Genomic DNA, 25,532 nt, shown 5'->3' with positions numbered 1-25,532 from the left:
CCAGGGTTATACAACAACAACAACATTTGGTTTTGCACAAACGCAGACGCCACCTAACTGTTCGCGCACTCTTATTCATATTTTGAAAGAAGTCTGATGATGTTTTTTGGGGTGCAATTGGGCATGGCATGGTCCTGGTCCATCAAGACCTTGATACATTACAGTATGAAAGCGTTAACATCGCACTGAACGAATACACTGCCTAACAGTCACGAATGAAAATTTTGTGACTGCTTGGAGGTAAGTTCAGGTCTGCAATAGCAGTCTCGTGGCAAAAATTACCCTGGGAAATTTTCCTTTGCCTCCCCATGGTGCGCCATTGCTAATCCCCATGCTTCCCACCCAAAGCAACGTCCAAAGATGGCAAAAAATTCCACCAGGAATGACCCAATATCAAATTTTGAGTTCCAAAAAAAAAATCTCTGTTTTTACACCTGTGGCCCTAAGTTCCTACCCCCTAGGGCATGAACCGGGGACCAATCCCAAAAATCGTTATATATTTCATGCATCCCCTAATGTTAATTTCGTACACAAAGTTTCATTAAAACAATGTTTCGAAACGTGCCCGTAATTGCATTTCTTGGTATTTGACCTTTTGACCCCACCACAGGTGACGAGGGCAAAAATTATAATGTTCTTGCACCTTCTTGCCATGTGATGATAATAACTTCCACATTTAGTAAATTTCTGCAAAACCATTTTAGAAGAAATAGCCTGGCGGACGGACAGACAGACAGATGGAGCTGATTACCAATATCTCCCGTTTTTAAAATATATTTTTCAAAAAGCTGGGGATAACAACGTTGATGGGAATTTTCAGAATTATCCATATTTTCACAAGTGCAGGAAACATATATGAGGGAGCAGAAGGTTCATAGGTTGTGTATGTTTTTAAATTATGATCAATGTTAATTTAAATGGTTGAAGCAAAATTCATCATTTATGAACAGGAAGCCATTCCACTGTTCTTCTTGCACATCTCCACTGCGGTTGTTTCGCATCTCGCACACCTTCAGGGCTCTTATACCTGACCTCTTTGTGTGCCGAAAGGGGACAACCTCATCATTTTATGGTTGTTATTGTGAGCACTATGTAATTGTTTTCAATCATTTGATGCCATAAATTAATAGTGCAATGTAAATTGTTTTGGTGTTATGATGACTCTGGTTTGATGACTGTTTTCATTTGGCTTTCTGGTGATGATCGATTTTAATTTCTTTAATAAATTGCTTCATTTTTTTCTTCTTGTTTTGAGGTGAACTCTTCACTGGATACCGCTGGAGTCTTGCAAGAGAAATCGCTCGATCACAACCAAATGACAGAGCAACAAGCTGTGATCCCAACTACCATAGTAGGTTTCACCATGAGATAAAGTTTTATTGGCACCATCGGGGACATCTACATAATATGTATGCAAATTAAAAAAAAATTTTTTATGTCTCCATCGACAAAGTTGCTGGAGGCATGATGTTTTCGGGTTGTCCGTCCGTCTGTGATAGATTTTCGTTACCGCGATAACTTAAGAACGGCTGGAGGATCTTAGTCAAACTTGACACAAGTATGTATGATGATGCAAAGATGAAACTGATTAGATCATGGCATCAATAGGTCAAAGGTCCCATTCGGTTAAAAATTCTGTTATGCGCTAACTTGTGAACCAGTGATGGGATTTTGACCAAACTTGGTGTCAGTATATATTATGATGCAAAGATGAACTGATTAGATTTTGGCTTCAAAGGTCAGAGGTCATGTCAGGTAAAAGTGTAATACTTGAGAACAGCTGAGGGGATTTATATCAAACTTGGTACAAGTACGTATAATGATGTAATAATGTGGGCGGAGGCATATTGGTCGGTGTCACGAGACGTCGAAGAGTGCTGTTCTAGTTTCTAATTCTCCCCTTTCTCCTCCTGTCCTTCTCATTTTTTTTATATTTATCTACAATTCATCTCCATTTTTTTTTTTTTTTTTTTTTTTTTTTTGTATACAAGATCGAGGCTCGTGAAAGAGCGAACATTAATCACACAGAAAGACAAACCGACACATAAAACATATAACATCGGGAGCGGTAGACAAGATGGGGAGAGAGGGGGAAGGACACAAACACAACATTTGAGAGCAGGGACCGAGAGACATGGAGACATCGAGAGATCTGAGAGAGGGCGAGGGCTTTGAGGGGGGGGGGGGGGGGGCATGGGAAGGGGGCGGTGGGAGAGGTATAAAACATATGGACACTGCCAGGACTTCCAGGAAAGAAGTTGGAATTTCAAACAAGGTGGATCTGGGGTGAATTAGCGGGGGTAGAAAAGATCAAGGTTTTGGATGGGGGAAGATAAGAGATGGTGGTGAACAGCTGTTTTAAAGACCTGGAGGGAGGAGTGGGAGTGAGGGAGTTTGTTCCAGAGGCGGGAGAAAAGAGGAATGAAAGAGTGAAGGTGAGCAGAGAGCCGAGATTTCGGCAGTTTAACCATCAGAGGGTTGCTGGCAGATCTTGTGCGACCTGTAGGAATATTTGGGGGACAGAGCACAGAGAGAGCTGGGGGTGCAAGGCCGGAGAGGAGTCGGTAGAAGACAGAAAGACCACCTACCTGCCTGCGGTGAGTGAGTGAAAGGCCCTCAGAGATAGCTTCATCGCGGGAGATTCCAATAATTCTGAAAGCTTTGGTTTCAACAGCGTGAAGCCAAGCTAGGTGTGAGGCAGGAGCACCGGCCCATAGGGGAGAACAGTATTCCATTGAGCTGCGGATGAAAGCCTTGTATGTGGTGAGGAGCTCAGGTGTGCCGAGGAAGGACTTCGCACGACGGAGGATGCCCAGTCGGCGACTGGCTTTGGAGGCCAGCTTGGAAATGTGGTTTTCCCAAGAAAGATCATGGCAGATAGTGAGACCCAAAATCTTGAGCGACAGAACTTCTTGGAGAGGATTGTTGAGAAAGTAGATGGGAGGGTTGTCCAGTCGATCTTTTCGGAGAGACATAGTAAGAGTGTGAGATTTGTCAGGATTGAAAGACATGTTCCACTTGTTTGACCAGTCTGTGATTTTGTCCAGGTCTTCAGAGAGTGAGGAGGCAGCAGACTGCCGATCTGAGGGAAGAGGAATGGAGCGGCAGAGAGTGGAGTCATCAGCAAAGAGATAGAGAGGATTTTCGAGAGAGTCAGAGAGATCCCTTTAACCACACCTGCCCCTATTCAGCTTTTCTCCCTCCCTCCTCTCTTATGTCCTTTACTCTTTCATTTTCTTTCTCAAATTAACTTCTGTTACCTTATACCGCATTTCCCACCTTGTGTATGTAATTGGTATGTAGTCCTTCATTGTATTATTTACTTTGTTTAGATTCATTGTTTGAGGGCTTCTGTTTATTGGTGGGTACAGGGAAAGGCGCAATTTTTGTTTCCACATTTTTTTTTGTACTATGTCACCCAATATTGAAACAATGAGTCAGGTTAATGGTTCATGTCATGCATCTCACAAGTCATTGTCAGGAGTGAAAGCACATCATTTAGTGAAGTTGACATTATTACCTCCGCCACTGAAGCTGGACGGAGGTTACGTTTTCACCACTGTTTGTCTGTCTGTCTGTCTGTCTGTCTGTCTGCCAGCAGCACATCTCAAAAAGTTATGGATGGATTCTAATGAAATTTGCTGGGTAGGTTGGGTATGTGACAAGGACGAAATGATTCGATTTTGGTGAAGATCTGGATCCGGATACAATAATTTTTCAAGTGATTCTTCACCATTGAGAGATCGGGCCAGAAGCAAAATATAGCATGACATCTCAAAACGTTATCGATTGATTACAACAAAACTTGGTGGATGCGTTGGGTGACAAGGAGAAGGTGATTCTATTTTGGTTCAGGTCCGGACCCAGATCTGGCCTATCGGTGGGATACAAAAGGTAAACTGTTTAGCCTGGTGGAGGTACAGTCGTGGCCAAACATATTGGCACCCTTGCACTTTTTTTCAAACAACTCACAATTTTCTCGAAAAATAAGTTGAAATTGACGAAAGTATTTGGTCTCCACAATTCTTAATTTCACTGTTAATATTATAGAACCTTTGTTTTTGATTCAGAACTTAATATATCCTTTTAAATCAGAAAATACAAATAAATCGCATTGACAAAAATATTGACACCCTCGACTTAATATTTGGAAAGACAGCCTTTGGACAAAATAACTGCAGTCAAGTGCTCCCTATAGCCTACACCTCTCCACTGGCAGTTTGGCCCACTCTTATTGTGAAAACTGCTCCAGTTCTCCCAGATTTGAAGGGTGCCTTCTCCCAACTGCTGTTTTCAAATTTTCCCACAGGTGTTCAATGGGATTTAGATCTGGATTCATTGCTGGCCACTTCAGAACAGCCCAGCGTTTTGTCTTGAACCATTCCTGGGTGATTTTTGAAGTGTGATTGGGGTCATTGTTCTGCTGCAAGACCCATGACCTTTGACGGAGACCCAGCTTTCTGACACTGGGTTGAACATTGCGCTCCAAAATGCTTTGGTAATCTCCTGATTTCATGATGCCATGCACACATTCCAGGCACCCAATGCCATATTCCGCGCAGCAACCCCAACGCATCACTGAACCTCCTCCATTTTTGACTGTCGGGAAGGTGTTCTTTTCTTTGAAGGCTTCATTTTGTTTTCTGTAAACATAGAGATGATGTGCTCTACCAACAAGCTCTAATTTGGTCTCATCTGTCCACAGGACATTCTCCCAGAAGGATTTTGACTTGTTCAGGTGTGTTTTGACAAACTTCAGTCAGGCTTTCTTAGCAGTGGGGTACTCATGAGTCTCCTACCAGAGAACCCCCTTTCATCGAGTTGGCGACCGATGATGCGAGTTGAAACTGTCGTACCTTGTGTGTGAAGGTCACGTTGAATCTGTTTGGTAGTTGATCGAGGTGCTTTCTCCACCATTCGAACAATCCTTCGCCGCAATCTTCCATCAAATTTTCTCTTGCGGCCACGTCCAGGGAGGTTGGCGACAGCGCCATGGGCCTTAAACTTCCTGATAACATTCCATACACTGGACACAAGAACATCAAGGTCTCTGGAGATGGACTTGTAGCCTTTAGATTGTGCATGCTTGGCTACAATCTTGTGTCTGACCTCCTCAGACAATTCTCTGGTTTTCTTTCTTTTATCCATGCTCATTGTGATACACACAGTGACACAAAACAGCAGAATGTCTCCTTTTCTCTATTCAAACTGCTTGAATGAGTGATTTTTATATTGCAGGCACCTGCAACTCACCACAGGTGAGTTGCAGGTGCCTGCAAAGGAGTGTCACCTGCTTGAAATATAATTATTTCTAACGACTTCCAAAATTAGCCAATAGTATTGTCTTGGCCATTTTAGGATTTCTGTGTGGAATAACCTAAGATTTAGTAATTATTAAAGATTTTTTTGTTTTGTTCCACTGCAAACCAAAGACATACATCTGTGGATACCAAAATATTTTTTAATTGCAACAATTTTCTGGAAGAAATGGTGCATTATTTGAAAAAAGTGCAAGGTTGCCAATATTTTTGGCCACGACTGTATGCGCTCTACCACGTGCCGTTCTAGTTTATTTTTCCTTTTGCTGTCTGCTGTGTTACTACTACAATCGTGCAACTTGCATTGGAAATGCATTTTTCTGCACAACCTGGCAGAAAACAAATCCATAATTTTGTTGTGATAGATCAGTTTCTATTTTTGCCTTTCCTTTGAAGCTTACAATTATTCGGTGCGCCACACCATTAAAACTCCTTTCATTGTCAGTTATTGAAATTAGTTGTTGTTCTTGATATATATTTATTTAATTTTTTTTCCTTTTTTTTTTTTGCTCGGCAACTTCTCAAGACTGTACCAGAGAAAGTAATGAAATCCATTCCTTGTGACCAAAATTTAGAGCACCCTCTGCTGGCAGTTAACAAACCTATAGAAATTTGCAGTCCCATTTTTGGTTATTTTGTCTTTGTTGATTATGAGAATACCATAATGTTATTGCTCTTGAGTAAATACATATACACGTGAGGTTATTCTTAACTTGCCAGTAGAGGGTGCTCTTAAAATGTGCGTTGCTGTTCTGAGTTGTTCTGCTTTGTTCTGCTTTGTTGCTTGCTTTCATGGTTTTTCAAGCACAAGAAAACTAAGTGAGTGAGAGTTGAGACTGTAAGTTGTATTGAATACAGAAGGCAACTGGTCAAAGAGGAAGAGGAGGTTTTGCTCATCGTGATGCTTTTGTGTTGCTTCTTCACAATGGCATTTGCAAAGTGAAATATTTTTGAAGAAAAGCACAACAAACATCAGCTTGTGCACCTTATACAAAAGACATCAATATGGTTCTCGCACTGATGTTTTACCAATACAATATTCATAATTTATTTGATTATGTTTCATACAGTCGAGTTGCGTTGTGTCAGCTTGTGTGGCGGGCTTAAGAGTAAGACCTGGAAATATCGGGAGTTGTCAATATAGTGTTACGGGCCTGTCACTGGGCTACGAGTAGCATCTCTCAGACCCGCTTCCTGACCTTTGACCATCAAGCTGATGAGCCACGGATAACTCTGTTACCCGACAGGTTGCCAAGCAACCACGTACAACATCTAAGGTGACTAAGTCTGGCAGGATCCCCATGCCAAACTCTCGCATTATCTTCCCGATGACCGGATTACCTCGGTTTGGGACCAAGCGCTTGGCCTCCCACCTTTGTCTATTAATTGCGTATGGCGTAGGTGGTTTTAGAGATGGACGAGTGCAGCGAATCAGTGGGTTACAACCGTGCGACTATTTATTAGACATTATGTGCAACCAATGAAGGATAGAGACAATTGAGTATGTGTGGAGACAAGAAATTTTGTGTCAACATGCAAGTTTATACACCGATACAAGTATTTACAGAAATGCAGTGCCACATAAGAAACGGTCTTACCCCATGTACTCAAATATACCTCTTATACAACCATCCTTAAACGAAATACAGACAGGCACCACATTCATCCGGGAAATTAGACAGACAAGGGGACAGAGAGAAAGAAGTCGGGGCATGTTGTCGACCCCTTCCTCACCAATACGTGAGCAGGCTTGGATCCCCATAGGTCTCCATGACGTGTTGATGCAGGTCTATGGGAGGTGCGCTGTCATCTGGTATCGTGTGGTGCTTAGCTCTGAAAATAACTGCTGGGAGTCTCGTGTTGTTTGTTGATGCTCCACAACAGATGGGCCCTGTCATGTATGCACTGAACTATGCAAGGTTAGATGATGCGTGTGCGAACAATATCTAAGAAACCAGTTCTACTGGCTTATTCAGTGCCCGTTACTCCTGGCAGTTTGAGTGAGGAACCCCCATGCTGCCGAGCCTGATGCGGTGGGGAGCTCTCCCGCATTCTTCTTGGTAGTGCTCGCCTTGCTTGGCGCTTTGTGTTCTGCTAGTAGCGTTGGGAAATGCCATCTTGTTCTGCTTGGTAGCGCTCGTCTGGCTTGACGTCCTCACGTTCCGTGCGTTAGCACTCTTGTGTTCACCCCAGTACTGGATGCAAACTTGCTCAGGATTTGGGCTGCTCTCTCCTTGGAATCGGACTTCGCCCGATCTGAACATCAACTCCATTCCAATTACAACGTACCGGGTTCTTATTGTCCCCTGCACTGTCGCCAATCATGTCCGCCTTCGGCAAACCAACCCAATTGGCTCAGGGGTTGGTTTGCAATCCAACACACTGCAATCCAGTGGCTGTGATTTGTTACGAGAGTGTGGGGGGCGGGGTGCTTTAGGAAGTACCTCTGATCCGATGCTGGAACGGCAAAGGGTTACAACCATTACGGCACTGAAATGACGATTATCTGACCGAAACACGAGTGAGGTGACGTGAGTTGAGCATGTGTGTTTCAGAATGAAGCACGAGAATGGGGGTTCGAGTGTGGGTGTCAGACACAAAGGATTTGAGAATGGGTGTTTGAAAATGGAGGTCGGTTCGAGTGCAGGTGATGGAAAATAATGGTTTGGAAATGAAGTTCGAATGTGGAGTTGCAAAATGAAGGTTTGGAAATGAGATTGGAATGCAGAATTAGAAAATGAAGGTTTGGAAATTAGGTTTGAAGGAAAATGAGGATTTAAGAATACGGAAGAAAACAATGGGGAAGGTTCTACCTACAATCACAACACATCTCCTTTCCCCGGATACGAGGGTATTAATAACCGAACTACAACAACAAACAACAGGCATTTTAAGGCCATTTTCCCTGCAAGAGCGGGGATTAGCCTTGCGGTCCCCATGACAATCTTCTCCATTTTGCCCTATTTTCTGCATCTCTCCTTGTTAACCCCCTTGCCCGCATTTCTTCTTCGACCATCTTTAGCCAAGTCTTTCTCGGTCTTCCCCGTCCTCTACTTCCTTCTACATTCATTTCCATCACTCTTCTCAACCAGTCACTTTCATCCTTCCTCAACACATGACCAAACCATCTCAAACTGTTTCTCTTCACAGCATCCATCACAGGCTATATTCCCATCATCTTTCACAATTCATCATTTGCCTTCCTCTCTCTTAATGATACTCCACACATCCACCAAACCATTCACATTTCCACCCTTTCCAGCCTTCGTTGCTGCTCTACGTTCATTACCTATTTCTCGCTCCCATAAATCATAACACTTCTCACACATGCAGCATACACCTTTCCCTTCAGCTTCAACGACACTCCCCTCCTCGTCAGCACGCCACTCAGTTCCCAAAACTTCTTCCATGCACACCTCACTCAAGCAACCGTTGCCGAGTCTAATCCACCTTCTCCATTCAGCATGTCTCCGAGGTAACAAAATGTTTTCACACCTTCCAGCTTCACGCCATCTCCAAGATCCAACTCAACATTTCCTCCATCTGCAGCTCCCTCTGTGCACACCTTACACTTGAATGTAGCTGCCACACTGGTTAATGACCCTCTCAAACCACAACATTTTTGATTAACCCACTCAGCGCACATTGTACATTGAATGGAATTCACTCCGACACCCTTCCTGCACACAGCACATGGCCACCTCCCAGTTCTTTCCACCTCACTGCATGCTTTACCACTTGCCATCACCTTCGTTTTTCCGATATTCACCTTCAGACCTTTTGTCTCCATACATTCCTTCCACTTGTTCATCTTCTCCTTCAGTCCATCCATACTTTCTGCAATCAACACCAGATCATCTGCATACAACAACTCCCATGGTAAACCCTCCTTTACGTTCCGAGCCAGCACCTCCATCACAGCTACAAATAGTAGTGGACTTAGTACCGACCCCTGTTGCACTCCCACCTTCACCTCAAACTCACCACTGTTCCCGTCCTTCGTCCTTACAGCTGTGCACGCTCTTTTGTACATTGCCATCACTACTCTGATCAACCATTCCTCCACTCCTAACTTCCTCAATGCCCATGTCACTACTTCACGTGGAACCCTATCGAATGGTTTCTCCAGATCAACAAACCCAAGAAACAACTTCTTCCTCTTTCCATGTACTTCTCTTGCAACTGCCTCACAATAAAAAGCACGTCTGTCATTCCTCTTCCTGGCATAATTCCAAAACTGCATTTCGTCAATCTTCACTTTCTTCCTTATCCTCCTCTCCAACACCCTTTCCAATACCTTCATTCCATGCTCCAATAACTTTATCGCTCGATACGAGCCACAATCCAGATGGTCACCTTTCCCCTTGTATAGAGGGATGAGCGTACTCAGTTCCCAAACCACTGGAATGCGGCCTTCTTTCACCACCAGATTGCAGATCTCTGTCATTCTCTTCACACCCCAATTTCCCGCTGCCTTCAACATATCTCCCACAACTCCCGTCGGCCCTCCCGCTTTTCTACCCTTCATTGCTTTTATCGCTTCCTCAATTTCCTTCTCGGTTATCTTCTCTGCCGGTCCTAAAACTGGGTTACTCTCTATGTTGCCATCCCATTCATTCTCTGCATTCAACAGTATTTCCATATATCTCTTCCGTCTTCCTTTAATTCCATCTGGGTCCACAACGATTTGTCTCACTTCATCCTTCAAGCAACTCATCTCCATCACATCACACCTCTCTTTCGCTATCTGTTTTGCAATCCTGAATACCGCTCTCTGACCCTCTTCCAAATCAAAGCGTTCTCCGAACATTTTCCTACATGCCTCCTGCACCTTTGCTACCTCTTTCTTTGCAGCCTTCTTGGCTGCCTTATAACTTTCATGCTCTCCCTTTTCTGCCCCCATACCCTTCGCCTTCTGCCACTCCTTGAACTTCTTCCTCTTCTCGTCAATCTTCTTTCCAACTTCATCATCCCACCACCATGTTTCCGAGTGCCTCGGTGGTCCTTTTGTCCATCCACATACCTCACTAACGGCTCCCAACAAACTATCTTTCATTGACATCCAACCACTTTCAAGCTCAACCACATCATCCTCTGCCATACTCACCCTCTCTTTTAATGCCTCCCTCACCGTCACCTCTTTCAACCTCCACGCCTTCATTCTCGGTTGGTACTTCACCCGCCGAGCTCTCCTCGCACCTTTCCCATTAGGTCGCAGATAACCAAGCGGTGCTGTGAAACAGCCTCCTCCCCAGGGATCACCTTTGTGTCCCGGAGGTGCCCCCTATCTCGCCTACGCACCAGCAGGTAGTCAACGGTTGTCGTCGACCCACCTGACGTGTCTGTCACAAGCTTATTATCCTCTTTCTGGAACTGAGTATTACAAATCAACAAATCAGCTCCATCAGCAAACTCCAAAATCCTTTCACCTTCTCCATTCCTCACACCATATCCGTAACCCCCATGAACCCCGTCAAAACCATCTATACTCCTTCCCACATGTCCATTTAGGTCTCCTCCTACCACAACAACTTCCTCATCTTTCACGTTTTCCATCAGCTTCTCTATCGCACACCAGAACTTGTCCTTCTCTTCATCGCTCCGACCAACCTGCGGAGCATATCCCGAGATGACGTTCACCAAGAGCTTTCCAATCATCATTTTCACCATCATCAACCTATCACTCACTCTCGTCACACTCACCACACTGTCTACAAACTCCTCAGAAAACAGGACACCAACACCATTCACGCCCTCCAGGCACCCTTGCCACACAAACTTGTATATCTGTCCCTGCCTCCCCTTCACCATTCTCACACCACTTCCCTTCCATCTCGTCTCCTGCACACAACATATGTCCACTCTTCTTCTGACCAATACTTCCACCACTTCTCCTGATCTCCCTGTCATTGTCCCTACATTCCATGTCCCAACCCTCAGAAACCGATCTAACTAATAACTAATAATGATAATGATAACCTAACTAAACAATCTTTATTGTTACGAAATAATATACCAATAATATACCATTAAAAAAAAAAAAAAGTGGTTTTAAGTGAAGCATGTACCAGTTCAACAGTCAACTGTACTGTGGAAAAGGTAACTGAAATTAAATAAAAACAGTCAAGTGATGCTGGGCTGCTGTGGAGAAGGAATTATCAAGGCCACACATCATCTGGGCTTTCTGGCTGTAACTATGTGCTGCTGATAAGGAAAAGAAAGTGTGGGCTCGTGTCCAAGTGGCTTGGTGGACAGGGCTGTTTTGACGCTAAGGTTTGAATTGTACTTGCACAAGAAAGAGAGTTGACTGGGGGGAAGATTTATTATGGGACACACTGAACTGGACCAAGGCTCAACTTGTTAACCGAGACAAAGGAATGCAGGCATTTATACGCCTGGCACTTTAGTTGGCTTTGTTTGTAACATCTAAAACATCGTGAGAGCTTGCCTCTGATTCAGGGGAGCAAGAAAAGGAGAGAGGAAGATGTAACACCAGATGGACAACTCACCTTGCCGTGGGCTGGAGCGAGGGAGATTGTTGAGAGAGGGATCGGCTATGTGCAGTTCATCCTGGAAAACTGAATGATAAAACCAGCATCCAGTGAAAAGAGCCATGAGTGGTGCATGTGGACCACGACTGGTTCCATACTCCAAGCCATCGTTCACAATCCAGCTGCATTCCTGCGGAGGCTGGTCGTCTTACCGACTGGCTGGTACATTGCCTTCAGAAAGTATTCACACCCCTTGACTTTTTCACATTTTGTTGTGTTGCAGCTTGAATTTTAAATGGGTTAAATTGAGATTTTTGTCACTGATCTACACATAATACCCCATAATGTCAGTGGAATTTTGTTTTTATTTTTTTACAAAATGATTGAAAATGAAAAGCTGAAATGTCTTGATTTAATAAGTATTCAACCCTTTTGCTATGACACTTGAAATTGAGCTCAGGTGAATCTATTTTTCTTTGATCATCCTTGAGATATCTCTCCAACTTCATTGGAGTCCACCTGTAGCCAATTCAATTAATTGGATATGATTTAGAAAGAAACACACCTTTCTAAATAAGGTCTCACAGTTAGAGCAGAAACTCTACCATGAGGTCCAAGGAATCCTCTGCAGAAATGTGAGGAGGCATAGATCTGGTTAAGGGTATTTTTTATTATTTTTTTTTTGTATACTGAATCGAGGCTCGTGAAAGAGCTAACATTTATTTCACAAACAAATCAACCAGACAAACAAAATATATAAAAAGAGGGAGCGGAAGACAAGATGGGGAGAGAAGGGGAAGCACACAAACACAACATTTGAGAGCAGGGAGAAGTGTGGGAGGGAGAGGGCTTGGGGGGAGGAGGCGTGGGAAAGGGGGGTGGGGGGGGGGGGGGGTGGAGAGGTATAAAACACAAGGGGACCGAAATTAGCGGGGGTAGAAAAGATCAAGGTTTTGGATGGGGGAAGATATGAGATGGTGGTGAACAGCTGTTTTAAAGACCTGGAGGGTGGAGTGGGATTGAAGAGAGTGAGGGAGTTTGTTCCAGAGGTGGGAGAAAAGAGGAATGAAGGAGTGAAGGTGAGCAGAAAGTCTTGATTTTGGCAGTTTAACCATAAGAGGGTTGCAGGCAGATCTTGTGCGACCTGTAGGAATATTTGGGGGACAAAGCCCAGAGAGTACTAAAACAATTTCTAGAGTGTTGAAAGTTCTCGAGAACAGTGAGCTCCATCATTAGGAAATGGAAAGAATGTGGAACTACCCAGACTCCTCCTAGAGTTGGCTGTCCGACCAGACATAGCAACCAGGCAAGAAGGACCTTGGTCAGGGAGGTGACCAAAGAACCCAATGACCACTCCGACAGAACTACAGAGTTCTTTGGCTGAGATGAGATGGGATAACCTGCCGGAAGGACAACATTCTCTGTAGCACTTCACAAATCAAGGCTTTATGAGAGAGTGGCCAGAACGAAGCCACTCCTGAGAAAAAGGCACATGACAGCATGCCTGGAGTTTCCAAAAAGGCAATTGAAGACTGAGAGCATGAGATAAAATATTCTGTGGTCTGATGAGTCAAAAATTGAAGTCTTTGGCCTGAATGCAAAGAGCATCTGGCAGAAACCTAGCACAGTTAACCACCCATCTAACACCATCCCTACCGTGAAGCATGTTGGTGGCAGCGTCATGCTATGGGGATGCTTTTCAGTGGCAGGGACTGAGAGACTTGTGAGGATGGAGGAAACAATTAATGGAGCCAAATACAGGCAAATCCTTGAGGTCAACCTGCTTCATAGGGCAAACGACCTTGGACTGCAGGGAAGATTTACGTTCCAACAGGCCAATGACCCCAAGCATGCAGCCAAAGCAACACTGGAATGGTTTCAGAACAGGAATGTGAAGGTCACCGAGTGGCCCAGCCAAAGCTCAGCCTTGAATCCCATTGATAATTTGTGGAAAGGCTTGAAGATTGCTGTTCACCGATGCTTCCCATCCAAATTGACAGAGGTTGAGCAAATCTACAAGGAATAATGGGGGAAATTCACCAAATCCAGATTTGCAAAGCTGATACAGACATGCCCAAGAAGTCTCGATGCGGTTATCTCTGCCAAAGGTGCTTTTGCAAAGTATTGACTCAGGGGGTTGAATACTTATGCAAATTATGTATTTCTATATTTCATTTTTAATTATTCAGTAGAAATTTCCCAAAAAAATAATTTAAAAATCCACTTTGACATTTTGGGGTATTCTATGTAGATCAGTGACAAAAAACTCAATTTCATCCATTTTAAATTCAGGCTGTAAAACAACAAAATCTGAAAAAAGTCCAGGGGTGTGAATACTGACAGCTGTTTTGAGGTCTTCAGCTGTTGTTAGGTGGAGATGAGAAATTTCCTCTTTCACAATGCCCCAAAGCGAGTTGGCACGTTGTTAAGTCCGGACTTCAAGGAGGCCACACTATCTCAGATCCACGTCCAATCCATCGTCCACTGAATTTGTTGTCGAGATATTCTCCAACTTCGAGAACATAATGTGCTGGTGCACCATCTTGTTGCAGGATATCTGTTGCCTCGAAACCTCTCTCGCACAGTTGTGGAAAAACCATTTCTGAAGAATGTTCAAATAAGCAGTGTGATTGACACTTGTATCGAAAAAAAATATGAACCTATCAAGTGATCTTCTGAAATTGCTGCCCACATCATGACATGAAGATGCTGTTCAATTTCCTCATAAAAATGAGGATTTTATTTGCACCAAAAATAAACATTCCTGGATCGATTGCTGAGGTAAATAGGACACTCATCCGAAAAAAATACGCTTCGTCTTGATTTAATGGTGGGAAATCGCTGCAGAAGAGCCTTGCAAGTGACCTCACCAGTGGCCAAATCTCTATCGGAAAGCTCATTAACACATCCAGGCTTAAATGGCTTCAATCCCAGATCCATTTTAATTATTTTTTGGACTGTTGAGCGTGGAATGCCCAAATCAGATCGTTTTCGAGATTATTTCGGTGGTTATCTCGAGCAGGACGCTTCAATAATGTCCACATGGCGTTGACGTGATGCTGGACGAGCAAAACGCTTTAAATCAAGTACATTGCCTGTTGAAAAAGGCTTCTTCTCCCATGCCCGCATCGTGTCGTGCGTCGCAGCTGTCTTGTCGAAGCTCTGTGAAAATCTTGTCCTTATGTTTCAAAACTTGCTCCTTCTCTCTTGCGGTTGTGAACCCAAACACAAGTAATCAGTCTCTCTTCTATTGTGTGCTCACTGGTGTCCGTCATACTGAAGCCATACCTGGAAAACAAATAAATAACAGAGGACACACGACTTTGTGGCCACTCTGTACACAACGAATACCAAAAGTGTCACGGTGATGACATCCAGACAAGAAACTCCAAACTGGTCGCATTGAGACAGCACTGAGAACCCAGCCTGATTTTCCTCCTCTTTCCTAACTCAATTGTTCCTCCTCACTTCTCTCTCCTCATTCTTCAGCATCCGGACAGCTTGCAGTTTCTGTATTCTACATCGCTCTGCTTGGTCTGTTCATATGCTTGCTCCAGTGAGACCAAACTCACCTGGAGGACTTGGAACGTCGTGATTGGCATGGTCGGCATGGTCAACCTGTGCAACCCAGCTGGACGAGATTGTTTGAAAGTGTGAAGTGCCATCCCCAACCATCTGTAACCTGCTGTAGTCTTGTGTTTTTAGAACTGGTTACCGGAGATAAGTTGCCAACCAGGAAAATTTGAGTTGATTCATGACTGCATAGAAATATGTTAGATGTATTGTTGTTGTTGTTGTTGTTGTTGTTGTTTTTGTTGTATAGCTAGGACAGTTCTCTCGAACAAGCCCGTGGGGACGGATACAGCTGATCGATCTCCCAATAGCAACCCAGAGATACTTCACATCCAGGATGGTGTACCCCCACCTTCTTGGTCAGGGTCGAGACAGAGACCTAAAAAAAAAAAAAAAGAGGGAGAGACAGAGACAGAGACAGAGAGATAGGTTCGTTTATGTGTTGGATGTTCGTTTATCCTGGGTTCAGGGTTCGTTTATGTGTTGGATGGAACTCCCCGGGGTTTTTCCATAACCAGAACAATGCAATACATTTACATTAATTTCAAGTACCCGACATTGAAGGATTGTTTGTCCTTGTAATCCATATAAAATTGCAGTGACACTTCCAATATCTTTCCAAGAGTTGAACGCAATATATATGAGGTTTGCTTTTGTTCAGATAGCAACAGCAAAAAATGCCATCCGTTTCCATTTACAGCGTTTTCCAGTAACCCAAATTTCCAATTGCACAGAGGAACTTTACTTGCTGATCCTTTGATTTTATTTGCCGATTGACGCACCTTCCCTTGCTTCAGGGTCAGTTTCTCAGGGTAACTAACGTTCCTTTTGCACATCTCTCGTTGCACCTGCCGGGTTTTTGCCCAGAAATAAATTGAGAACAAGTACAGATACATTCAAAGTACACCGCCCCCATGCCAAATAATTAAATATCCTCCAGCGCGGCATTGCCGGGGCGCCTCCGGTGCCTGGCAATACTGCCGTGCAGCTCATAGAGACTGTATTGTAAAGTGTGCGGTAAAGGAGGGTGTGCAGGAAAAGTGTGTAATGAAGTGTGCGAACGGCGTGAGTGCGCCTGGGTGGTGTGCACCAGAGTGTGCTATAACAGAGTGCGAGAAAATACAGTCTCCCAAATTTTGAAATCGCGCCATGGCTGGTCAAGGCGACGGGATGCCGGTGGGAGAGATAGAGGGGTTAGGAGTAACCCAGGATCAAATGGAGGGGAGCAATGAGGAGGTGGGAGAGGGAGAGTAGAGGTGCGCAATAAATTGATTGATTAATTGCATAATTAAAATCAAGAAAAGATTATCATAAAATATTTTCTTAATCAATTGGTTAATAGCATAACTAAACCACTAGTGCTTCATCCGAAGATGTATCTTTTAGAAATGTAATTAAATAAGGCATTAATTAAAAAAATTAAATAATTAATTGATTAATCAATAAATAATGAATCGATTCAGTGATTAATCAATAAATCAAAAATATCATTTGTAGCCACATCACTTGGTCACTGTCATGTCCAAATATTAGCTTCCTAGCTCAAAAGGTGCCTGTGATATTGCCAAGATGAGAAAGAAAATAAACAAGCGTGACGCCTCGGTGCCCCGTCGGTGAAGTGATGAGTTGACAAAGTGGAAGACGCAAGGTGGCCATTTTGGATTTTGACGTGGCGACCCAATTTTCAATAGCGTTCTCCCTTATGCGAAGATGCACCCACACACCAGATTAGACGTTAGTAGTTCGTTTATTTTTCAAGATATTTAGCTCACAAGGTTCAGGCATATATATGGTGGCGGCCATCTTGGATTTTGACGTGGCGACCCAATTTTCAATAGTGTTCTTCCTTATGCCTAGATACACCCACACACCAGATTAGAGGTTGGTACTTCCCTTATTTTTCAATATATTCCGCTCACAAGGTTCAGACATACATGGCGGTGGCCATCTTGGATTTTGACGTGGAATTTTCAATAGCGTTCTTCCTTATGCATAGATACACCCACACACCAGATTAGAAGTTAGTAGTTCGTTTCTTTTTCAAGATATTTCACTCACAAGGTTCAGACTTATATATGGTGGTGGCCATCTTGGATTTCGACGTTGCGACCCAATTTTCAATAGCGTTCTTCCTTATGCCGAGATGCACCCACACACCAGATGAGACGTTGGTACTTCGCTTATTTTTCAAGATATTCCGCTCACAAGGTTCAGGCATAAATGGCGGCGGCCATCTTGGATTTTGACGTGGCGACCCAATTTTCAATAGCGTTCTTCCTTATGCGTAGATACACCCACACACCAGATTAGACGTTAGTAGTTCGTTTATTTTTCACGATATTTCGCTCAAGGTTCATCCATATATATGGTGGCGGCCATCTTGGATTTTGACGTGGCGACCCAATTTTCAATTGCGTTCTTCCTTATGCCTAGATGCACCCACACACCAGATTAGAAGTTGGTACTTCGCTTATTTTTGAAGATATTCTGCTCACAAGGTTCAGACATACATGGCGGTGGCCATCTTGGATTTTGACGTGGGTTGCACCCACCCACCAAATTAGAATTCGGTCCTTCGCTTACGCACGCACGGCTGGACCCATGCACGCACACACGGACGGAGGGGAAAACCGTAGTCCCCCTTTCGCTCCGCGGTGCGACGGGGGACAATAACTCATTAATAATGGGGGGAAAAAAGAATAATCATAAAAAAATGAAATAATTCATCAATTCGGTCATAGAACACATAAACCACCACCATTTCATCAGAATCTGTAACTCAAAAAAAAGAAAAAAAAAGAAGTCATTATTCGAATAATTAATTGATTAATTAATAAATCAAAAATAGCCTTTGCAGTCCAAATCACCTGGTCATTGGCATGTCCAAATATCAGCTTCCTAACTCAAAAGGTGCCTGAGTTAATGGTGAGAAGAGAAAGGAAATTTAATTAAACAAGTACTTAATTAATTGCTAATAATTAAATAACTCCTCAATTAATTGATTAATCAAAAAACCAAAAATACAGTTTTTGACAAAGTACTTGCTCATTATTGTGCCGAAATTTCAGCTTCCTCGCTCAAAGGATGGCTGAGATATAGCCCGGACAAGCAAAAAACAAACGAACAACCATAGTGAAAACTGAGTACTCCCTTTCAGCGTGCGTCATTGCCGAGCCCCCTTCGGTGCCCGGCAATGACGATATGCAGCGCTTGGAGATGGCATAGGAAAGGTGCGGTGTACAATAGAGCATCGTTTAAGTTTTCCTGGCTACACCATTTTCAAAATTATGTCGTTAAGAATGTCGTAAATAGGTTTCCTCAATCTTTTAACAGCGCACCACAGAAGAAACGAAATTGCTTCTAAGCAAGTGTTTGGCATTTCTAAGCCCACATTTTCAGCCCCACCTGGACAGTATGAATGGGAATATTCCTCCCACAGCGTTTTATATTTCTGAAACGAGCTGAAATGTTACACTAATGCCACCTCCACCAGGGAAATATCACCTGAAATGTATTGATCTGCATCCAATGTTTGAGCCTTGTAACCCTTGACCATGGTTTAGGTTTTTACTCTGCTCGCCCACCTCATTTATTACGTGCGAAAGTCGAGGATTTTTCAAGTATATTGGTTGGTCTTGTGCGTTAATACTTGGCAAAAAAAGGTTTTTTTGACAAGTATGTTGATCACTCCGGTTTGTACTTTGTGTGTGCGTTTGTTTGTGTGTGCGTTTGTTTGTGTGTGCATTTGTGTGTGCGTTTGTTTGTCTGTTTGCTCACTTATACTTGCCTATAGATCACAATTTTAAACCGATCCTCACGAAACTTCACCAAATGGTAGAGTTCGTGGTCCGACAAAATCCTATATATTTTTGAGGTCAAAAGGTCAACATAGGCCAAAGGTCAACCACTTTTTTTTCAAATTACTAAAATCCTCAATTTTCATCCGATTGACTGGAAATTTGAATAGCTTTTTCCTTTCAGCTAACTGAATTCAACCACCAACTATTTTACAGATCAACATCAGCAGAAAGGTCACCATAGGCCAAAGGGCGACCACTTTTTTCACATTTCTAAAATCCTCAATTTTCATCCGATTGACTTGGAATTTGAATGGGATTTTCATATCGGCTAACTCAATTCAACCACCAACTATTTTGGAGATCAACGTTGGCCAAAAGGTTAACATAGGCCAAAAGGTCAATAACCTTTTTAGATTTCTAAAATCCTCAATTTTCATCCGATTGACTTGGAATTTGATTAGGATTAACATATCGGTGAACTGAATTCAACCACCAACTATTTTTGAGATCAACATAGGCCAAAAGGTCAACATAGCCTGAATTTCTAAAATTGTCAATTTTCATCCAATTAACTTAAAATTTTAAGACTATTTGCATATCTCGTCACTGAATTCAACCCTCAACTATTTTTGAGGTCAACATAGGCCAGATTTCTAAAATCCTCCATTTTTATCCAATTGACTTTAAATTTGAATAGGATTTTCATATCCGCTAACTGAATTCAATCACCAATTATTTTTGAAATCAACATTGGCCAAATTTCTAAAATTGTCATTTTCATCCGATTAACTTAATTTGAAGAAGATTAGCATATTAGGTCACATTATTCAACCACCAATTATTTGTGAAGTCAAAAGGATGCTCTACCGAGTGCCATTCTACATTGTTCCCTTTTGCCAAGTGTAGCTCTGAGTGATTTTTCATTCTGTTTGTTTTGTCTGTCTGTGTATGTACCGTATGCCAGTCGCCTACAGGTCACAATTTTCAACTGATGTTCACAAAACTTCACCAAATCGTAGAGTTCGTCATAAGCAAGAAGCCTATTGTTTTTGGGGTCAAAAGGTCAATAGGTAAACATAGGCCAAAGGTCACCAACTTTGTGTCAAATTTCTAAAATCCTCAATTTTCATCCGATTGACTTGAAATTTGAAGAGGATTTGCATATCTGGTCAATTAATTCAACTACGAACTATTTTTGAGGTTAACGTAGGCCAAAAGGTCAACATAGGGCAAATTTCTAAAATCCTCAAATTTCATCCGATTGACTTGAAATTTTAAGAGGATTTGATTTTAAGAGGAATTTCCTCCTCCTGATGGATGCCAACGTATGTATGGTTTTGGCTATGTTCTTAACCTTTTCAAATGCTGAACGTCAAGCAATTTAAGTCTCAGTATGTCTCGGCCATGGTTTGTACTTCCGACCTTCAAGACTCGGAGTGGATGATCTAACCCTTGGACATGTTATCAAATTTAGTAAATGATGAATGTCTGTCTTTAACTCTCACATTACGGAACGTGACATCTTTATCGATTCCCATATTGTTTAGGGTGTTCTTATTTTTCAAGGTTTCAATTTCTGGCATATCGATTAAATTTCACCTCTGACTAGCTGATGTCACCCCTTAGCTGGAGCCTTCTGGTGCTGACATCGTCACACAAAAAAGTGCCCCCCCTTCACTTAGTCGTCACTGAACTTGAATATTTTCTTGAATTGTTGCACTTTGTACAACTCGCCTCCGTGTTATCTGACACCTCGCTCTCTGTAAAAAGTAGGGTGTTTCCACTTCCATGTCTTCACGAGATATTTTCTTTGAATACCTTGGACATCGAATTTAAGGTATTCTATCATCTTTCCACACATCACCTGACACAAACTCAAGTTTTCAACACAGTGTGACATTGTAACACTGTTGAATAGTTTTAATGATTAATTAATGTAAATTAATGTTCATCGACGTCACAAATTTGGATGCCCAGGACTTTCTGCTTTTTAATTGCAGATAGATCTGTGGCCTCTCGGTTTTCCTTTGCCTCTCATCATCTTTCATCCGCTGACCTTTCAACCTGTCACCCCTTTTATAGAACCCTTCCAGTTTTTCAAATTCCAAGTTTTCTGATCTCCAGCCCTCCTTTGTTTATAGTTTGTTTATCCTGTCTGTAAATTTCACTTCCTGTTTCTGTTCATGTTTCAAGGTTTATGCTCATCACCATTTCATGGTGTCATTCCTTCCCACAACCTCTCTTACTCTCACCAATCATATCCCTTTATGCCCATCCTTTTTGGAAACTGTATGATTGTTGTTGAATGTCAACCAGTCAACCACAGACAACTCTCCCATGTTTTTTTTTCCTCTGTCATTTTTGCTTGTTGATGATCTTTGATTGTGTAGACAAAAAAGGGACAACCGACAAAAGGTGGATTTGCTTCACTCCGATTTTTCAGCCATATTATCATTTTATTTCAAATTGTGTGTATGCCATTTATGATAGCTGTCAAATATTATGCTTCTCTAGTTTTGTATCTTTTTTTGCTTTTTGTTTCCCTTCCTCTCAGATATACTGTCTGTGATTTTTCAAAACACACTTCAAACCTCCAAAACATGTCTTTTATTTTCTTGTTTTATTGTCATGCAAGGTTATAAATTTGGCTTTGGCATTGCTGTACTTAATGACCTTTTAATACTCCCTTGCATATGAACGACTATGGTGTCATAGTTGGGAATTTTTATGTTGCAATGACCAGCACGTATTTATCTCGACTTGCATAGGAAACGGAGCAGGCTGAGCCACATGAGGTCCAAGAGGGTAACAAGAAGAAGAAAAAAAAGAAAAAGAAGAAAAAGAAGAAGAACAAACAAGAACAACAAAATTCTGCATGTGATGAGGCATCAAAGGTCGGGCAGGAAAAAGGTAAACAGACCTGCATACATGGGAGTACCGAGACGTCAAATGAAAAGGATAGTTGATTAATAATGTGCTATAAAATAAATAGATAGGTAATTAATAAATGTTCAATCTTTATATTTTTCAAGTGTTTGTGTGTTTTTTTTTGTACGTTGTTCTTTCATGGCCGAACAGTAACAGCTGGAGGCCCCAAATTTGTGCATAGGTACTTTAGAATTGGGGCAAGGTTTTAAGCTACCACATGCTGGCCTTGATGTCCACTTTGAGGCGACTAAAGGTCGCTATAAAATGTCATATTGGGATGTGGGATCAGGTTGTGCTGCCACCGGCCTGCAGACAAAAGGTAAATGCTATGAGGCCAATAACTCCAAAGCTTTTCAATTTCCAACACGTCTCAAAACCATCGCTGAGAAAAGCTCACCCCACCTGGACAGCACCAGGTATCCTCCGCCTGGGCAGCATCAGGTAGCCCCTGCTTGTATGTAAATATAATCACCATGATATAGATTCATGTCATGCAGAAGAAAATATTCCTAAAATAACTTAAACATTCTGTGGACAAACATAATAACTTAAACCTAAAATAACTTATAACAAATAAACTACCGCCTCCTTTCTGGTGTTGTACCCTCTGCTCTTTCCATGCTTTGTCCCCCCGCAGGTTTCTGCAGGGCACACACAGTCCACAATCAACCCCCTAGTGACACTCCTAAAATTCAGGATCACTGCTAACCTCCACTCATTTATTACTAATTTTTTTCCAACCTGTTCAACCAATTTCCACATTCTCAACAATATCATTCTTCCCTCCAGGGCTTGGAAGACAGCTGTTCACCACCATCTCAGGTCATCCCCAATCGAAAACGATGATATGTTTTACCCTTGTTAACCCTCACCCCACCCCAATTCATCCTGTTTCAAAATTTCCAGTTTTCTCTCCTGATAATTTCCTTCTGTGTCCATCTTGTCCACCCCATGCATCCTATCCAGCCCCCTTTCCTCCCTACACCAATTGTTTATCCGTCTCCCTCTGTCTTGGCCTTTGCTCTGTTGTTGGTGTTGCCCTCACTTTCTCTGCCGTTCCTATTGTCCTGTTGTGTCCTGATCCGTTCAGTGTACTCGCACTAGCTCTACCATGAGCCTCGACTATGTATACAAAAAACCCCATCGAAATGTGCTTCAATTGATCATGCACATTGAGTGTTCTCTCTCACATATGGCCCACTGTAACTGATATTGATTATGCGCTTAATCTACCCCTTCCTCATCCCATAGTCCAGCTTAGTTCATACTGTGCGTTTTCTGGATAAAAAAAAGATGTGAAAACAGATTTCCGGAAATGCCTGCATAAACATCCATAATATTTTATGCGTCTATTATGACATTACCACCCCCTTGGGAAAAATGTCTACATGTAGTATGGCAATACCTTGAAAATTATGCTGTTTTGCTAAACTTATTTAGGTGACAAATTTACAGAGCAAAATGTGCACATTAACCTTGTACAATTTTGGAACTGTACTCGGTCTCTAACCGAGCCTGGTGTTGGCTGGGAATTGTGTTTGCTTGGTTAGGGTACTGGCTTGGGATCGTAGGATCCTGAGTTAAAATCCCGGTCGATTGTTGAATTAACGCCTGGGGGGTTGACTGAGCCTGTCATCCTTCCAAGGTCGGAAAATTGAGTACCAGCTTGCTGGGATGAATGTGCCGGTGTGTGCACCGGTTTAGAATAGGTACACCGTATCCCTGCATGTTGTAAGAGGCGACTAAAGGGTTGGCGTCAGGAAGGGCATCCGGCCATAAAAATATTGCCTCAAAAAGGGAACCATGATGATTGTCTCGGGGCCCGCAAGGCTCACCCCCACTCGAGCAGGGAAAATGGACTTAAAAAGGGTTGTTGTTCTTTTTTACTCGGTCTCTAACCACCAAGTGACGGTGGATTTATAGGACTCCACATCCACCTGTAACCTACATGCAGGTCAGTGGAATAAGAACCAGGCGGCTGCTGGCGAACCTGCCGAAAGTAAATAGCCAACCGGAGCTCTGCCATTTGACTCTTGTTATGTGTCGACCTCAGAGCACCAACCGCAGCGAGTGCACCGGTTACCCGGAGGGTGTCATGGCAGAAAATAAATAAAGACATTGATGTGCCCATTGGTCGACTCTCCCTTTCTGGTTTTGTATTTGTCTACCTTACTAGAGCCTTGTGGTGCTCTACGGCCAGGGCCTGTGCCAGCCAAGTCGTCGTACCTGGTTCTTGTTGGCTCTATGTGGCTGCCTAGTGCCACAAACATACACCCTCCCCCCGCTGTCTCCGGGCCACTTGGCCACGTGGAATCTTTTGCAGCCATTGTTTATTTTAGGAAAACACATAATGACAGATTACAATGGGGAAAACCACATAAAACACAGGGGTGAGACGGAGCTTACGCATAAACATTTTGGGAGAGGATACAAGAGGAGCTTTGCTAAAACACTCGACACTGCCTTTTATACAATTATTACGTATGCTTCTGCTGTACATATGTATAGTACAATCCAAAATTATTGTCCCTCGTCGCTCAGCGGAGCGAAAGGGGGACTATGGCTTTCCCTTCCGTCCGTGCGTGCGGGCGTGCGTGCGTGCGTGCGTAAGCGAAGGACCGCATTCGAATTTGGTGTGTGGGTGCAACCCACGTCAAAATCCAAGATGGCCGCCGCCATGTATTTCTGATGCCATGTATGTCTGAACCTTGTAACCTGCATATCTTGAAAAATAAGCGAAGTACCAACTTCTAATCTGGTATGTGGGTGTATCTAGGCATAAGGAAGAACACTATTGAAAATTGGGGCGCCATGTCAAAATCCAAGATGGCCGCCGCCATGTATGTCTGAACCTTGTGAGATGAATATCTTGAAAAATAAGCGAAGTACCAACTTCTAATTTGGTATGTGGGTGTATCTCGGCATAAGGACGAAAGCTATTGAAAATTGGGTCGCCACGTCAAAATCCAAAATGGCCACCACCATATATATGTCTGAAACTTGTGAGCGAAATATCTCGAAAAATAAGCGAAGTACCAACGTCTAATCTGGTGTGTGGGTGTATCTAGGCACAAGGAAGAACGCTGCTTAAAATCGGGTCACCACGTCAAAAGCCAAGATGGCCGCCACCATGTATATGTCTGGTACCTTGTGAACCTTGAACCTTGTGAACCTTGTGAGCGAAATATCTTGAAAAATAAGCGAAGTACCAACTTCTAATCTGGTGTGTGGGTGTATCTAGGCACAAGCAAGAACGCTGTTTAAAATTGGTTCGCCACGTCAAAATCCAAGATGGCCGCCGCCATGTATGTCTGATGCCATGTATGTCTGAACCTTGTAACCTGCATATCTTGAAAAATAAGCGAAGCACCAACTTCTAATCTGGTGTGTGGGTGTATCTAGGCATAAGGAAGAACGCTATT

The 25,532-nt window shown here is 42.9% G+C and overlaps 1 protein-coding gene across 1 annotated transcript in view; it reads left to right on the top strand.

The window, feature by feature from the left end:
- LOC137431172 (uncharacterized) overlaps nt 1-25,532 on the top strand; it is a gene marked incomplete in the record, with an annotated part of 229,080 nt that overhangs the window by 66,289 nt on the left and 137,259 nt on the right. The window contains 2 exon segments of the mRNA XM_078781587.1: nt 1,256-1,351; nt 21,951-22,092. Of these exon segments, the coding sequence (XP_078637713.1) occupies nt 1,256-1,351; nt 21,951-22,092 (238 nt within the window).

This window comes from Myxine glutinosa, chromosome 7 (assembly GCF_964187855.1).
Source record: "Myxine glutinosa chromosome 7, kmMyxGlut1.1, whole genome shotgun sequence".
Lineage (NCBI taxonomy): Eukaryota > Metazoa > Chordata > Myxini > Myxiniformes > Myxinidae > Myxine > Myxine glutinosa.
This window is presented reverse-complemented; position numbering and strand designations above follow the sequence as displayed.